At 44.3% G+C, this 17,294-nt stretch overlaps 1 protein-coding gene across 8 annotated transcripts; it reads left to right on the forward strand.

Moving 5' to 3' along the window:
- Positions 1-2,382: 2,382 nt before the first annotated feature.
- Positions 2,383-10,699, forward strand: LOC125530708 (bZIP transcription factor ABI5 homolog). 8 transcript variants are annotated; one of them, XM_087513524.1, is made up of 8 exons: positions 2,383-2,528; positions 2,631-2,689; positions 3,480-3,541; positions 4,608-4,658; positions 8,819-9,892; positions 10,000-10,071; positions 10,170-10,199; positions 10,355-10,699. In XM_087513524.1, the coding sequence occupies exons 5-8, from the start codon at positions 8,912-8,914 to the stop codon at positions 10,445-10,447; spliced, it is 1,176 nt and encodes a 391-aa protein (XP_087369650.1). In that variant the 5' UTR covers positions 2,383-2,528; positions 2,631-2,689; positions 3,480-3,541; positions 4,608-4,658; positions 8,819-8,911; the 3' UTR covers positions 10,448-10,699. The 8 variants fall into 8 exon arrangements, with proteins under 8 accessions (XP_087369650.1, XP_087369648.1, XP_087369654.1 ...); XM_087513522.1 differs by having other exon boundaries at positions 2,631-2,686; XM_087513525.1 differs by having other exon boundaries at positions 2,390-2,528; positions 2,609-2,686.
- The last annotated feature ends 6,595 nt before the right edge of the window (positions 10,700-17,294 follow it).

A 17,294-nucleotide genomic window follows, 5' to 3' on the forward strand; every position in this document is an offset into this window, starting at 1 on the left:
CCTTTGCAGCCTCCATATGCCCCGGTATTATCAAACAGCTAGACAAGATTTTGAGGCAGTGTCTATGGAGAGAAAACTCTGATGCTCCAAAATAGTCTCTGGCAGCTTGGGATCTAGTTTGCAGACCTAGGGATAAAGGTGGCCTGGGTATTATCAACTTGCACATCCAAGACCAAGGGCTTTTGATCAAGCACTTACACAAATTTTATAATAAAGTTGATGTCCCCTTGGTGCAGTTGATTTGTGACAATTACTATGATGGTATTGTTCTTCACGCCACGGTGATGGCATGATCTTTCTGGTGGAGGATGTTATTAAATTGAGTGATCATTATCAGTCCATTGCTTTAGTGCATATTAACATGGGGGATTCTGCAGTTTTTTGGCTTGATGCTTGGCATGTGGGAGGATCTTCTGGGCCATTATATCTCAGGCTGCCAAAGCTATATTCTTTTGTTATGGATGAAAAAGTCTCTGTTAGGGATTTTCTCCAAAACTAGGATCTGTTCTCCATGTTCTATCTGCCAATCTCTCAGGAAGCAACCTCTGAATTGCAGATCCTGGAAGGGTGGTTATTCCATCTACAGAGAGATCCATGACTGCCTGATGTCTGGATATGGGCCTTGGAAATCTGGACAGTACAAAGCAAAAAGTTTCTATGACATCATGCACACCCACCTTCCAGTCATTCAACCTTGTAAGTGGTTATGGCAGAGCAGGTGTACTATGAAGATAAATGACTTTGGTTGGCTTCTCTTCTTTGATAGGCTTAATACCAACGACATGTTGGTTAGAAGACACCAGAGGTCCCCCTCGGATGATAATCTCTGTGTCATTTGCAATGCTTATGTTTATGAATATAGAGTTCATCTCTTCTTCCAATGTAACTTCAGTTGCAGAGTATGGTATTACTTGCAAATTGACTGGAGCCATGGATCTGACATTTAGCAATGCATCTCTCAAGCCAGAACACGATTTTGTCATCCTTTCTTCTTTGAGGTTATGCTCATGGCTGCATGGAATATATGGATCCTGAGGAATGGGAAAACATTCACAGGGGAACGTGCTACTTTTGCTACCTGGAGGTGTAAATTTGTACATGATATTCTCCTACTTTCTCAACTTAGAGATAGCACCAAGCAGAAGCTTATTTCTTGGGTAAATACCCTTTTGTAATTGTAAGTATGCCCTTTCATAGTTTAGACTTGTAGCATTAGAAACCTTCTATACAGTTCCCGTTTCTTAATAAAGGGTTGTGGGGTTTTACCCTACCGTAAATATTCAAAAAAATAATTACAAATATTCTTTGGCTCCCCTTGTGTTGAATCAATAAATTTGGGTGAAATATTACCCTCGAAGACTATCGCGATCCCATATACTTGTGGGTTATCAGGGCTGGGCTATGTCTAGCTTAGCTAGGCCGGCCTGGCTAGTTGGCTCGGCTGGGCCTTTTTCTTTTTATGTTCTTTTTGCCTTCTCTATTTTATCTCTTCCTTTTCATTTGATTTTTCTTCCTAGAGAAAACTTTATCTAAATCCAAACAGGAATATTTTTGACTGTGCCTACATTTTATTTGGCTCTTCTGAGCATACATTTTCTGCACTTTATTTTCCATCTTGAATTTCAATTTGGTTTAAGATGAAATATGTTTGAAATCCAATTTGGAAAATTTGGCAAAAGGTCAAGCCTATTATTTGGACATATGGGATTCACTTTCTTGCCAAATAATTCAAATCCCCCCTTTTTTGTAAAAAATCCCTATTTGATTTTTGAATTGATTCCAACCAATCCACTCCAATCATTTAGGGAAATTTATTAGGGCTTGAATATCATCTAGGTCTTATTAAGGATAGCCTTATGCCCATTTTTTTAAATTTTCAACCTATTTTGGGATTCAAATTTATTCCCTAAACCTTGTAGGGTTCATTCTGTCTCCCCAAAATTTCAAACAAGGGTTTCAATGTGGCCATAAGGTCCTTGGCCCTCTAGGTGAATTCAAACAGAACAAACAAGTCAACCATTAAGAAAATTCCAAGGCAATATGTAGCTAGAGGCTAACAAGCATAGGTTTTCCTAGAAAAAACTTTAATTACCTGTGAAATTTTTAACATACTAGATTTGGGAAAAATCTGGGATGTGACACTTTGGAAATTATATTGGATGGACTTTACCTCACAAATATCCTAGCCTAATGCAATAATGTTGCATTGATCACACATGTGGACAATATAGCATGGTCTGGCATAGAGCGTCCGCGTTTTATCCTTTTTGGTGAGACACATTGATAACCGTATGTTACGAAATGAAGGGAGGAGATGATCTGGGGGTGTTGGTGGAGTAGGGTTGGCAGTTTCACTATTTTAGGGAACCACGCCCCTTTTCCCCATTAAAACAACGCTTGCCGGGGCTGCATTTACACCACCGCTCCTCTTTCGCACACCAGATCTCCTCACCCTCAAGTTTTACACCAGTTTGGCTCACCGCCGCATCGCCTTCGCCGGAATCCGTCCACTCTCGCACTCATACGAGGTATGAATCACGCATCCACCCACTCTTCTCTTTGTTCTCCAAATCTTTGACGTGTTTGATGTGCGTTGTTCTTATGTCAGATTTTTTTGCGAAATCGTGCAGAGTGGATCTAGGATAGAAGTGGTTTTAAGGTTGAATACAAGTTCATTTTATGCCAGGTGGTGAGGCGCACTTTAATTTTTGTTATTATGATGCATTGATTTCATCCATGTGCTCACCACGACAAGGATTTTGGGGGCTAGGGTTTGGTCATGGAGGGGTGGGGTGGGAGGATGCGGGATCTGACCCCGCATGATGAAATTATGGTTGATCGGGAAGCGAAGTGGCTCGGTCTTTAGGTTCTAGTCTTGTAAAGTTCTATTTGTGAATTAGTAGAGTTGGGGGGAACAAAAGACACAAGATGATGCATGTTCGTGCGGTGGTTGGGGGAAGTGCTTGGGCGGGCGTACATGCATCTTGGTATTATCTAGCTATGATTTCTATCTGGACCCCCTTGGTGGTGAGCTGGACTTTATTATGATTCATCAATTTCATCTATGTGCTCACCACGACAAGGATTTTGGGGGCTAGGGTTTGGTCGGGGAGGGGTGGGGTGGGAGGATATGAGATCTGACCCCGCATGATGAAATTGTTGTTGATTGGGAAGCAGAGTGGCCCAGTCTTCAGTTTCTGGTCTTGTAAAGGAGTGTTTGCGAATTAGTAGAGTTAGGGGAACATGAGACACGAGATGATGCATGTTTGTGCAGTGGTTGGGGAAGTGCTTGGGCGGGCGGACATGCATCTTGGTATCATCTAGCCATGATTTCTATCTAGACCCCCCCCCCTTGGTGACCCCCTACGGTTTTCTAATACTCCAATTTTTTTATTGATTTTCCTCTCGTTGAAGGAACATATATATGGTTTACAAGTTTTTTGATCTTACATGCATCTTTCCTTCTAACATTGCTGCAGGGGGCGATAGGTGTTGGAAACAAAAGAAGGAAGATTCTCATCTCCATAGCCCATCACCAAAGGTAATTAGTCTATGCACACAATTACTTCATCTGCATGCTTTATTCACATGTCTTTGGCAACTATTTGTGACATTAAATTAATTTCTAGTTCGCTTATGTGTGTCCTATTTTACATAGATTCCATGGCAATCTCTCCGGTACATCCCAACAATTTTTATTTGCTACTGATTTTGTGACTACGCATCATATATGACAACTTTTGTTGTCCACATATGGATTTCGTGTTACCTGGGAGACACATTTCACTTTTTTGGTAAAAAAATTCTATGAAACAGAATGTCATTCTCTACATATGCATGCATAACAACTTCTTTCCTGACTTTTTGGTCACACCATATCTCTCAAAACATTTGTAGTGTCCTCATTTTTTTTACATTCTCCCATGTGTGCATATTGTACATTTATCTCATGGCACCCCTTTGCAAAGGGGTGTCACTTTTTTCTTTCTTGAGGTGTGGATACATATTGACAACTTTCTTGTTCATAAATGGATTTATATATTTGTTTGGCGTGTGGAAAGTTTTGTTTACTTAACACTATAGGGCCAAGTTCCACAGCCAAATTTCCTTTCACGCCCCATGATTTTGCTGATTTTTCATGCACACCCTCTCCATTTTTGCATTTTCTTTGTCATTTGCAGCTACTTCATGTTGACAACTTAGACACTGAACATCCGTAACTTGAAATAAATATATCCCATGAACCTTTCGTTGTATCCTCATGAAAAACAAGCTCATTTCTCAGATGATAAAGGTAGACATTGAGGTTGATGGCTCTTTCAACAATATGCACGCAGTTCAAGGAAATCTTTACACAATTAACATGGAAACTTATACTTATATGATAGTAGTTCATGCTCACATGTCATGGCAACTTTAGTAGGGCCAAGTACTGGTGGTATCAACTTTTTTTGCTTGCACATGGTATGCTTGATGATAGGGTTGTCTAGTTTCTCTATGCAAACAAATTTTCCTCATCTTCTCTATTTTTCACTATTGGTCTATGAATGCCAATGAACTACATCTTCTTCTTGTGCATAAACTACATCTTCTTCTGGGGCATATAGGGATTTAAGATATGGAATGATCTCAATACGACTCCTACTAGTTCTACCAAGGTACATTATTTGGTCTTATGTTCTTATCCATTTCCTTTGAGTGCACCATTCGACTATGTGCCATTTTGGAGTATGACCTTGCGTGTTTTCTTTTCCATCCTGGTATTTGTGTTTTTGGATATTGTGTGTGCAACTACGAAAATAACCACGACACATGGGAACTCTCACACACACCATATGGTCGTTTTATTTAGCAAAACATGGCAAACTTTCCTAGCATATGCATAACTGATTGGCGTTAGAATGGAGGCAAACCTAATTGGCTTGTGTTGATGGCAATCTGACACATACTTATATGCTGACATTATACCACAAAACACATGTCAACTTTTAGATAACTACATGGCAACACTAGGTATCAACACATGACAACCTTTGTTTCCTGGGTTCTCGAGGGAAATTAGAGGGGGTGAAAACTTATCACATGTGGATGGAAGCACTAGAGCATGATACATAGAAGTCTTTTCCATACATTTTTCATTTGACCCATGTTTTTATATGGAGGGTGGAACATTACCATAACCTTAGATTACCACTCCAAAGCACAAGGCATCACAATTTTCATTCAACATTCATGTTTTTTTACTTTGGAGATAGTGGGAGGGGGAATTGGTGTTGATGGATAGGTGTATCCCTGTGTCGCATGTACCGCAAGGGACATATATGCATAGGGACATGGGGGTTCAAGGGACCCATACATGGGAGACCGATTTAATGGAAGGTGACTTCCGAGGTTTCCTATAAAGGAAGTCAAGGCCTTTCAAAACTAGGGAAGAGTCCAATTCTTAGGGACAAGCATCACTACTGTGTGTGTGGGGGGGGGGGGGAGCTACCATATTTCACATATACAAGGTCGTCTGACACCACAGAGAAGAACCAAGATGTACACACATTGTAACCTGCCCATAGAAGCCACATCAATCCATGACATCCAGTCTAGATCGACCCCTAGAACTCGACGAGTTGCCTCCCAACTTGTCGAAACCCTCTTTGTAAATCTCCATTGTACTCTATATCAAGATTAATCCCATATAATTAAGCATGAGTGGAGCTATTAGCCCCCCCCCCCTCCCAAGGGGAAGGAGGGGCACTGAAATAATATGTGAGTCCCGTACCGCTAAGAGGTGCCAGGTGAAATTATCCTCGACAATTGCATGTGCCCTCTTCTCTGTTCTCTACAAGGATATCCCTATTGTGACAGGGGGCGGCTGGGGGTTGTACAAAGGAGAGGGAATCAGGTGGAGTGAGGGGGGGGGGGGGGGCGCAGTACGGGAGAAACGATGTCGATGTTGTTTCACCGATGGGGTTTTAGGAGAAGCTATGGTGATCTATCAATACGAGAACCCGCAACACGTCAGATCGGGGAGGGAGAGGGGCGGGGTGGTTGGGGTGTTTTTCTGAAGGAGGAAGAAACTCGTCGTGGAGTCAGGATGAACCTAGACCGGTTTTAGATCTAGTGGCCCCGCGCTCACACTTGCTGGTTGAAGAGTTTGATCACAAGACTTCTCTCTATTGCCCGGTCATGGCGTAGCTCGCGGCTCGTTCCAGTGTGAATCATTTCTATCGCGCGTCGTTGTGCCAGGGGGACAACGAACCTACGTTCATGCCATATTTGTGTCCAATAACATACCCGCTTGAAACAGAGCAACTAAAAATTGCAGGAGTGGAAAAATCACAGGAATTCTGATGCCATTTAATCTGTTGAATAAGAAATTATGTTCAATTTGAGTTCTAACCTAAAACAGGGGAATGAAATATACATGAATTCATGACACAAGTTGGAAAAAACGAAAGATAAGACCACATATATGATTTCCAGCAAAGTTCCTAGGGATTTTCCAATTCATAAAAAATCTGGTGAAGCATTTCTTTATTCCGAATGATACCATAGGAACTATTTATATAGGTATTTAGTTCTCCCAATTCCTAACTTTTTCCTTTTTTATTAAACGAGGCCTAGAAGTAGGATAGAAAATCATTTTAATTGTTTAAAAAGGTCAGCATTAAAGCTCGTAAGCTCTGGTTAAGCCAGCCGGAAAAAAAACGGGTCGCAAGGTGCCGATAACTTTTGCCACTCTGGTTAAGCCACATCTCTGCACCAAAGCTCCCCTGTTTCCGCAAGCTTCAGGCCAAAGGTTCAGGCTGTAGGCAGGTGCGTCGTATAAATACTCTACCATCAAGTAGATTCTGCATGGACCTCCAGCTTTGGGCGCGCGTTCTGGCGCCGCTCCGCAGCTGGCCGGCACGTATGTACGGTGACCAAAAGGGCGACGAGATAAGTAACGCGGGGAAGGAGGCAGCTGCGACCGTGTGGGCCGCAGAGCTGACAAAACCCGGGGTGGAAGTAAGCAAGCAGCATGCAGGGGCACAGCTAGCTCTGCTCGCTCGTAGCTACCCGTTCCTTTCCATCCCAGCCTCGGAACTCGGAGCCCATCGCCCGTCTCGGAAGGATGGCGATGGCTCTGGAAAGCCCAACGTGCCGACGCGCCCGACACAGCCAACGCCAGGAGGCATGCCGCGAGCACGTATAAACAGCGCACGCACATGCGTCTCTCCCTCTCTCTCCAGTTAGTAAGGAGCGATGCTGCCTCCCGTTTCGCCACAGCTCCCTCCCCCACGCAACTGTACTATAAAAGTTTCGCTTCCTAGGCTCGGCTGCGGCGGTGTCCGAAGCTGATCTGCGCGGCGCTGCTAGCGCTCGCGGCCGGCGCGCGGCCGGCCGTCTCGGTGGGCTCTCCGGCGCTTTACCGGGAGGTGGAGGTACGTGCGTTTGTCGCTCTCGTTTCATTCGGAGCCGTCAACTTTGCTCTCGTTTCACCATGCCATCTCCATCGATCGTAGTAGCAGCGGCTTCGGCAACCTAACGCCTTTGTTTCACCGCCGTTTCATTCATGTTCGGGGTCGGAACGGCGGGGGAATTCTTGGTGCCCGGCCGGGGGTGATTCTTGTGTAGCACCAGCAGTAAATAAATCTTGAACCGCCTTGGCTGCTGCTTAAGTGCTTATTATATGCTGCGAGGATCCGGTATTCCGGTAGGCTACCTTCTCATCATCTGAATCCTTCGAAATCGTGCAACCGCAAGCCAGTCTGTGCTTGCCTGCACGCGTTGTACTAGTCATAGCAGTTTCGCCTGGGGTGGCCATTGTTGGTGTGATGTGAGCTGAGGCATTCTTCTTCATATGCCCTCGAGAACCGTCGGGTTGCCGCTGAAAAGCGAGCCCGTGTCTTTTCCTTCAGACAGTGAGAAGTCATGTGTTATCATCCGTCGATTCTGTCTGATTCTTCTTTTCCATACCATAGCACCCTGTCTGATTTTTCTTTTCCACACCATCCTAGGGACGTCGGCTCTATCTGATTTTGCTTTTCCATGCCATCAGGTCGACTCTTGTCTGATTAATAACTGTCTTCTTTTTGAGTGAAGTCTGGTTAGTATCTGTCAGTATGACATTTTTTTAGAACACGAAGAGTCAGTATGAGATTAGTATCTGTCGCAAAATAAACACTATATTGCTGTATCTCTGGGCCTCTAACAGGCCCACTAGTGCAGGACAAATTCTGGGCCTAGATTCCCTCTAGATGGTCCAGGCCCAAAAATAAAAGGTAGACATGCATTTTCACGTGCATGACTGACTTTCTCAAAAAAGAAAAAAGAAGGAATGCATGACTGACTTTGCTATTTGTCACCTATCTATTTTTCCATTTTTGATGACACCACCTTTGTCATCTCTCTGAATTGAAGAGCACCGTGTCGTAAGACTCCTTATACTAATCCAACCCCCGAATTAGAAACGGCGATCTTGGCAGCATTAGGCAGTAGCAAACGGCCACACACGGTTTACTCATGTCCTTGTCTCTCACGCTAACGCGCGTAATGCTCAGTCGTCGGTACTGAGGCGTCTCGGCGGCGGCAGTTGCCGGCTAGCTATTGAATGAAACCAGCAGACCCCGCGAGTTCGTCTCGTATACCAGGCTTAACTCGCGGCCACGTTTGGCGCTTTGGCAGTACCCTATCTATCCAGTACGAGACGAACTATTTACTACTCTATCTATCTATCTATCTATCTATCTATCTATCTATCTATCTATAGCTCACCGTTTTCTCACGTGAATTTAATAGCTATCTAATGCTTTAATTCATGCTTATCTCTTGCATGCTGCAGGCTATAAATAGGGAGCGTGGCGCACAAGACTGAACCACACACACCACAACCACCAAGCAAGAGCGTACGTAGACAGTGGTGAGGAGAGATAGGATGGCGTCGGAGATGAGCAAGGATGTGAAGTTCTCCGAGGAGGAAGTCACCTCACACCCGCGCGTTCTCGAAGGTGAGGAGCAGGCGGTTGCGCCGGCGCGGCAGTCTTCCATCTTCGCGCTGACGCTGGACGAGCTGCAATACTCGGTGTGCGAGGCAGGGCGCAATTTTGGGTCCATGAACATGGACGAGTTCATGAGCAACATATGGAATGCCGATGAGTTCCAAGCAGCGACCGGCGGTGGCTTGGTGGGCATGGAGGTGGCTCCTGTGGTAGGTGCTGGTGGGGGCGGAGGTGGCCTTGATGCAGGAGGAAGCAACCTAGCCCGGCAGGAGTCGTTCTCCTTGCCTCCCCCGCTGTGCCGGAAGACGGTGGAGGAGGTGTGGGCTGAGATCAACAGGGAGCCCCGCCCGGTGCATGCCCAGCCTCAGGCCGCGCGACCCTCACAGCAGCCTCCTGTCCAGCCATCGGTTCCGGCCAACGACCGGCAGGGGACCCTAGGCGAGTTGACGTTGGAGCAGTTCCTTGTCAAGGCCGGCGTGGTCCGGGGATCTGGCGCCGGCGGCCAGGCGCCTGTGCCGGTCGGCATGGTCCATGGACAGATGAACCCCGCGCAACAGGGGCAGCAGCCTGGCCCAATGATGTACCCAATTGCACCAGCCAATGGCATGTTCCCGGTGATGGGCGACGGCATGGGGTTCATCCCCAATGGGTACGCAGGGATGGTTGTGGTGCCGCCGCCACCACCTCCTCAAGGTGGGGTGGTGGGTATCGTGAGCCCCGGGTCGTCGGACGGGAGGAGCGCCATGACGCAGGCTGACATGATGAACTGCATGGGCGAAGGAGCGATGATGGAGAATGGCGGCACCCGGAAACGCGGTGCCTCAGAGGATCAGTCTTGCGAGAGAAGCATCGAGCGCCGCCACCGCCGCATGATCAAGAACCGTGAGTCAGCGGCACGATCGCGTGCTAGGAAGCAGGTACTTACCTTGCTGCCAAAATTGTTGGTTTTTATGCAATGCTATTTCTGTAACGGTGGTAACAATGTTGGTGACACCTACACTACCTGTCTTTCTAAATCCTACAGGCTTATACCGTGGAGCTTGAAGCTGAACTGAACCACCTCAAGGAGGAGAACGCTCGTCTGAAAGCCGAGGAGGTACAGAGCTGCTGACCAGTGAAAACCATGAGAAAATTCAGTTTTCATATGCTTTTCAGTTCTTACCATTACTAAACTGTTTCATTGTTTTGTTGCAGAAGACAATTCTGCTGACCAAGAAACAAATGGTATGTACAGTTTCCAACCATCACCTGGCAATCCTCCTACACTCGCCCCCACTTGCCAATTGCTTGTAACAAATCCACTGTTATTGCTAAGTCTTAAAATAGTCAATGCGTGCATGCTGATGGAAACGCCTTGTGGCGGCGATCTTTTTTTACAGCTGGTGGAGAAAATGATAGAACAGTCCAAAGAGAACGTGAACGCCAAGAAGGGTGCCCCCCTCTCGCGGCATTGCGGCAGCTGCATCTGGTGAAAGGTGACCCGCCATCCAGCTTCCATAGCCGTGCTCGCAGGAGGATGAGGAGGAATTGTGGTGTTTAAGCGGGGTCGTATAGTAATTTACTAGTAGTACCTAAAACCATAAGGACCCGAATGTCAGTGTTTATCTGGTCAAGCAAGTGAACTTTGTTGTTGTTACTGTTCATAGGTATATGGGTTTGTCAGAACTTCAGACAAATGGAACAAAAGAAGATTAGCAATATGTTGATGTGTACTCGCGCTTTAATATGATGTGATGCAATGCATGTGGTCCATTTCTGGTGTGTGTCTCTGTGTGTGTGTGTGTGGGGGGGGGGGGGGGGGGGGGGGGGGTTTAGTCACGTAGACGCACTTTACTACATCAGAGAAATTTGAGGCATTCAAATAATTTTTAAATCTAGTGAAATTTGAGCTATTCAAACACGGGATCCCGTGAGCCTTGACAGGTGGTCACCCATCGCCATGCTTGGGTAGTCGATTCCCTTTCCCCTCCGCCACAGCTCGCTGCTTGAGGGTCCGGCTAGCTTTCAGTTGCGCTCTCTGGTTGGCCAACCATGACGGCTATCATCAACCTTTATGTTCTTACGACTGTGTGTATCGGAGGCGAGGGGTGATTCTCCTTTTCTCAGAAAAAATGCTCCTACACTTACCATCATTCGTCAGTTGCTTGCAAGAACCTAATTGCCCAGTCTTAAAACAGTTAATGTGTGTGTGTGCTGATGGTAACACCCGGTGGCCGTGATTTTTTTTACAGCTGATGAAGAAGATGGAACAGTCAAAGGAGAATGTCAACGCCAAGAAGGGTGACACCCTATCACGGCGCTACGGTAGCTGCATCTAGTGAACGGTGACCCGCTATTCAACTTCCATAGCCGTGCTGGTAGGAGGAGGAGGACTTGAAATCTGGCTGTTTTGTGTGTTTGATGCAACTGCAGCGACAATTTTTTTTTGAGGGGAAACTGCAGCGACAATTGTGGTGTTGATAGTAGTTACCTTTTCTACTCAAAAGCGGGGTGATATATTAATTTACTAGTGGTAACTAAAATCCATAAGGACCCATGTATCAGTGTTTTCTGGTCAAGCAAGTAAACTTGTGTTGTTGTTACTGTTTATAGGTGATGACGGGTTTGTTAGAAACTTGAGACAAATGGAATAAAAGAAAATTAGCAATATGTTGATGTGTACTCGGAAAGTCCTCTTCTACTTCTGAGCTCAATTGAGTTCAGGATGAATATTAAATTCAAAAAAATGAAAAAGAAAACTTTAATAAATTTTGAATTTTTTGGGTGTAAAATTTGACAAATGTTCTCAGTGCTTGAAAATTTCATCCTGAAATATCATTCGTGGAAGTCATGGCAAAAGACAACACTCAAAAATGCATTCAAAAATAGCATTTATGGAGTGTCAAATTTTGCTTTTTTTACCACGACTTCCAAGAATGTTATTTCGGGATAAAATTTGCAAGCATTGAGAACATTTTTCAAAGTTTGCACTTTTTTTACTTTTTTATATTATTGTTCATTAGAGAGCACATGATCTCAGGGCCATACTTTGTGTCATGTGTACTCGCGCTTTAATATAATGCAATGCTATGTGTGTGGTCCATTGTCCGGTGTATGTTGGAGTCTTTGCCTTTGCTATCTTCGGAAGAAGTGAAGATGACACATGAGTTGAGTTTAGTCACATAGGTACACTTTGTCGCGTAAGTGAAATTTGAGCCATTCAAATAGTTATTAAATACGATGAAATTTTAGCTATTCAAATAAGTGGTCAGACGAAATCCCATGAGAGTTGATAGCAGTTAGCTTTTCTTTTTGAAGCGGCTGCTGGGGAACGTAGCATGCAATTTTAAAAAAATTCCTACGATCACGCAAGAGTTAGGTTAACGCGGTTGATGTAGTCGAATGTGTTTGCGATCCAACCGATCAAGTACCGAACGTATGACACCTCTGAGTTCAACAAACGTTCAGCTTGATGACGTCCCTCGAACTCTTGATTCAGCAGAGGGTTGAGGGAGAGTCTCATCAGCACGACGGTATGGTGACGGTGATGGTGATGTCATCCGCACAGGGCTTCGCCTAAGCACTACGACGCTATAACCGGAGGAGTAAACTGTGGAGGGGGGCACCACACACGGCTAAGAGAATAACTGTTATGCTTTGGGGTGCCACCCTGCCCCCGTATATAAAGGAGGGAAGGAGGAGGCCGGCGACCAAGTGGGCGCACCAAGGGGGGAGTCCTACTAGGACTCCACTCCTAGTAGGATTCGCCCCCCTTTTTTCCTTTCTCATCGGAGGGGAAAGGGGAAGGAGAGGGAGAGGGAAAGAGGAAAGGGGGCCGCGCCCCCTCCCCCTTGTCCAATTCGGACTCCCTGGGGGGGCACTCCACCCTGCGGGCTCCCCACTCTATCTCCCCTATGGCCCATGAAGGCCCATTAAGGGCTTCCGGTAACCCCTCGGTACTCTGATAATTATCCGAAACATCTCGAACCAATTCCGGTGTCCGAATACGATCGTCCAATATATCAATCTTTACCTCTCGACCATTTCAAGACTCCTCGTCATGTCCGTGATCTCATCCGGGACTCCAAACAAACTTCGGTCACCAAAACACATAATTCATAATACAAATCGTCATCAAACGTTAAGCGTGCGGACCCTACGGGTTCGAGAACTATGTAGACATGACCGAGACGTATCTCCGATCAATAACCAATAGCAGAACCTGGATGCTCATATTGGTTCCTACATATTCTACAAAGATCTTTATCAGTCAAATCGCAATAACAACATACATTATTCCCTTTGTCATCGGTATGTTACTTGCCCACGATTCGATCGTCGGTATCATCATACCTAGTTCAATCTCATTACCGGCAAGTCTCTTTACTCGTTCCATAATGCATCATCCCGTAACTAACTCATTAGTCACATTGCTTGCAAAGCTTATAGTGATGTGCATTACTGAGAGGGTCCAGAGATACCTCTCCGATACTTGGAGTGACAAATCCTAATCTCGATCTATGCCAACCCAACAAACACCTTCAGAGACACCTGTAGAGCATCTTTATAATCACCCAGTTACGTTGTGACGTTTGATAGCACACAAGGTGTTCCTCCGGTATTCGGGAGTTGCATAATCTCATAGCCAGAGGAATATGTATAAGTCATGAAGAAAGCAATAACAATAAAACTTAAGGATCATTATGCTAAGCTAACGGATGGGTCATGTCCATCACATCATTCTCTAATGATGTGATCCTGTTCATCAAATGACAACACATATCTATGGTCAGGAAACTTAACCATCTTTGATTAACGAGCTAGTCAAGTAAAGGCATACAAGGGACACTCTGTTTCATCTATATATTCACACATGTACTAAGTTTCCGGTTAATACAATTCTAGCATGAATAATAAACATTTATCATGATATAAGGAAATATAAATAACAACTTTATTATTCCCTCTAGGGCATATTATCTAGATTCCTTCGCTAAGGCAATTGCTCCACTATTGTCACAAAAAAATTCATTGGACCCGATGCACTAGGTATTACACCTAGATCGGATATGAACTCCTTCATCCATACTCCTTCATTCGCTGCTTCCGAAGCAGCTATGTACTCCGCTTCACACGTAGATCCCGCCACGACGCTCTGCTTGGAAGTGCACCAACTAACAGTTCCACCATTCTATATAAATACGTATCCGTTTTGTGACTTAGAGTCATCCGGATCAATGTCAAAGCTAGCATCGACGTAACCATTTACGACAAGCTCTTTGTCACCTCCATAAATCAGAAACATATCCTTAGTCCTTTTCAGGTACTTTAGGATGTTCTTGACCGCTATCCAGTGATCCACTCCTGGGTTACTTTGGTACTTCCCTATTAAACTTATAGAAAGGCACACATCATGTCTGGTACACAACATTGCATACATGATAGAACCTATGGCCGAGGCATAGGGAATGCCTTTCATTTTCTCTCTATCTATTGTAGTGGTCAGGCATTGAGTCTGACTCAACTTCACATGTTCTAACATAGGCAAGAACCCTTTCTTTGACTGGTCCATTTTGAACTTCTTCAAAACTTTATCAAGGTATGTGCTTTGTGAAAGCCCAATTAAGCGTCTTGATCTATCTCTATAGATCTTGATGCCCAATATGTAAGCAGCTTCACTGAGGTATTTCATTGAAATATTCTTATTCAATTATCCTTTTATGCTATCTAGAAATTCTGTATTATTACCAATCAACAATATGTCATCCACATATAATATTAGAAATGCTACAGAGCTCCCACTCACTTTCTTGTAAATACATGCTTCTCCATAAGTCTGTATAAAACTATATGCTTTGATCGCACAATCAAAGCGTATATTCCAACTCCGAGAGGCTTGCACCAGTCCATAAATGGATCGCTGGAGCTTGCACACTTTGTTAGTACCTTTAGGATCGACAAAACCTTCTGGTTGCATCATATACAACTCTTCTTTAAGAAATCCATTAAGGAATGCAATTTTGACATCCGTTTGCCAAATTTCATAATCATAAAATACGGCAATTGCTAACATGATTCGGACAGAGTTAAGCATCGCTACAGATGAGAATGTCTCATCGTAGTCAACTCCTTGAACTTGTCGAAATCCTTTTGCAAAAAGTCGAGCTTTGTAGACAGTAACATTACCGCCAGCGTCAGTCTTCTTCTTGAAGATCCATTTATTCTCTATGGCTTGCCGATCATCGGGCAAGTCAACCAAAGTCCACACTTTGTTGTCATACATGGATCCCATCTCAGATTTCATGGCCTCAAGCCATTTTGCGGAATCTGGGTTGATCATCGCTTCCTCATAGTTCGTAGGTTCATCATGGTCTAGTAACATGACTTCCAGAACAGGATTACCATACCACTCTGGTGCGGAACGTACTCCGGTTGACCTATGAGGTTTGCTAGTAACTTGATCTGAAGTTTCATGATCATCATCTTTAGCTTCCTCACTAATTGGTGTAGGTATCACTGGAACTGATTTCTACGATGAACTACATTCTGATTCGAGAGAAGGTACAACTACCTCATCAAGTTCTACTTTCCTCCCACTCGCTTCTTTTGAGAGAAACTCCTTCGCTAGGAAGGATCCATTCTTAGCAACGAATATCTTGCCTTCGGATCTGTGATAGAAGGTGTGACCAACAGTTTCTTTTGGGTATCCTATGAAGACACATTTCTCCGATTTGGGTTCGAGCTTACTAGGTTGAAGCTTTTTCACATAAGCATCACAGCCCCAAACTTTAAGAAACGACAGCTTAGGTTTCTTGCCAAACCACAGTTCATATGGAGTCGTTTCAACGAATTTAGATGGTGCCCTATTTAACGTGAATGCAACCGTCTCTAAAGCATAACCCCAAAACGATAGTGGTAAATCGGTAAGAGACATCATAGATCACATCATATCTAATAAAGTATGGTTACGATGTTCGGACACGCCACTACACTGTGGTGTTCCAGGTGGCGTGAGTTGCGAAACTATTCCACATTGTTTCAAATGAAGACCAAACTCGTAACTCAAATATTCGCCTCCATGATCAGATCGTAGAAACTTTATTTTCTTGTTACGATGATTTTCCAGTTCACTATGAAATTCTTTGAACTTTTCAAATATTTCAGACTTGTGTTTCATTAAGTAGATATACCCATATCTGCTCAAATCATCTGTGAAGGTTAGAAAATAACGATAACTATCGCGGGCCTCAACACTCATCGGACCGCATACATCAGTATGTTTTATTTCCAATAAGTCAGTGGCTCGCTCCATTGTTCCGGAGAACGGAGTCTTAGTCATCTTACCCATGAGGCATGGTTCGCAAGCATCAAGTGATTCATAATCAAGTGATTCCAAAAGCCCACCAGCATGGAGTTTCTTCATGTGCTTTACACCAATATGACCTAAATGGCAGTGCCACAAATAAGTTGCACTATCATTATTAACTTTGCATCTTTTGGCTTCAATATTATGAATATGTGTATCACTATGATCGAGATTCAACAAAAATAGACCACTCATCAAGGGTGCATGACAATAAAAGATATTACTCATATAAATAGAAAAACCATTATTCTCGTATTTAAATGAATAACCATCTCGCATCAAACAAGATCCAGATATAATGTTCATGCTCAACGCTGGAACCAAATAACAATTATTCAGGTCTAAAACAAATCCCAAAGGTAGATGTAGAGGTAGCGTGCCGACGGCGATCACATCGACCTTGGAACCATTTCCGACACGAATTGTCACCTCGTCCTTAGCCAATTTTCGTTTAATCCGTAGCCCTTGTTTCGAGTTGCAAATATGAGCAGCAGAACCAGTATCAAATACCCAGGCGCTACTACGAGCATCAGTAAGGTACACATCAATAACATGTATATCAAATATACCTTTCACTTTGCCATCCTTCTTATCCGCCAAATACTTGGGGCAGTGCCGCTTCCAGTGACCAGTCCCTTTGCGGTAGAAGCACTCAGTTTCAGGCTTAGGTCCATACTTGGGCTTCTTCCTGGGAGCAGCAACTTGCTTGCTATTCTTCTTGCAGTTCCCCTTCTTAGCTTTGCCCTTTTTCTTGAAACTAGTGGTCTTGTTAACCATCAACACTTGATGCTCCTTCTTGATTTCTACCTCCGCAGCCATAAGCATAGAGAAGAGCTTGGGAATTGTCTTTTCCATCCCTTGCATATTATAGTTCATTACGAAGCCTTTATAGCTTGGTGGCAGTGATTGAAGAACTCTGTCAATGACACTATGACCTGGAAGATTAACTCCGAGCTGAGTCAAGTGGTTATAGT

Source organism: Triticum urartu, chromosome 3A (assembly GCF_056163025.1).
Source record: "Triticum urartu cultivar PI428250 chromosome 3A, HENAU_Tu73, whole genome shotgun sequence".
NCBI lineage: Eukaryota > Viridiplantae > Streptophyta > Magnoliopsida > Poales > Poaceae > Triticum > Triticum urartu.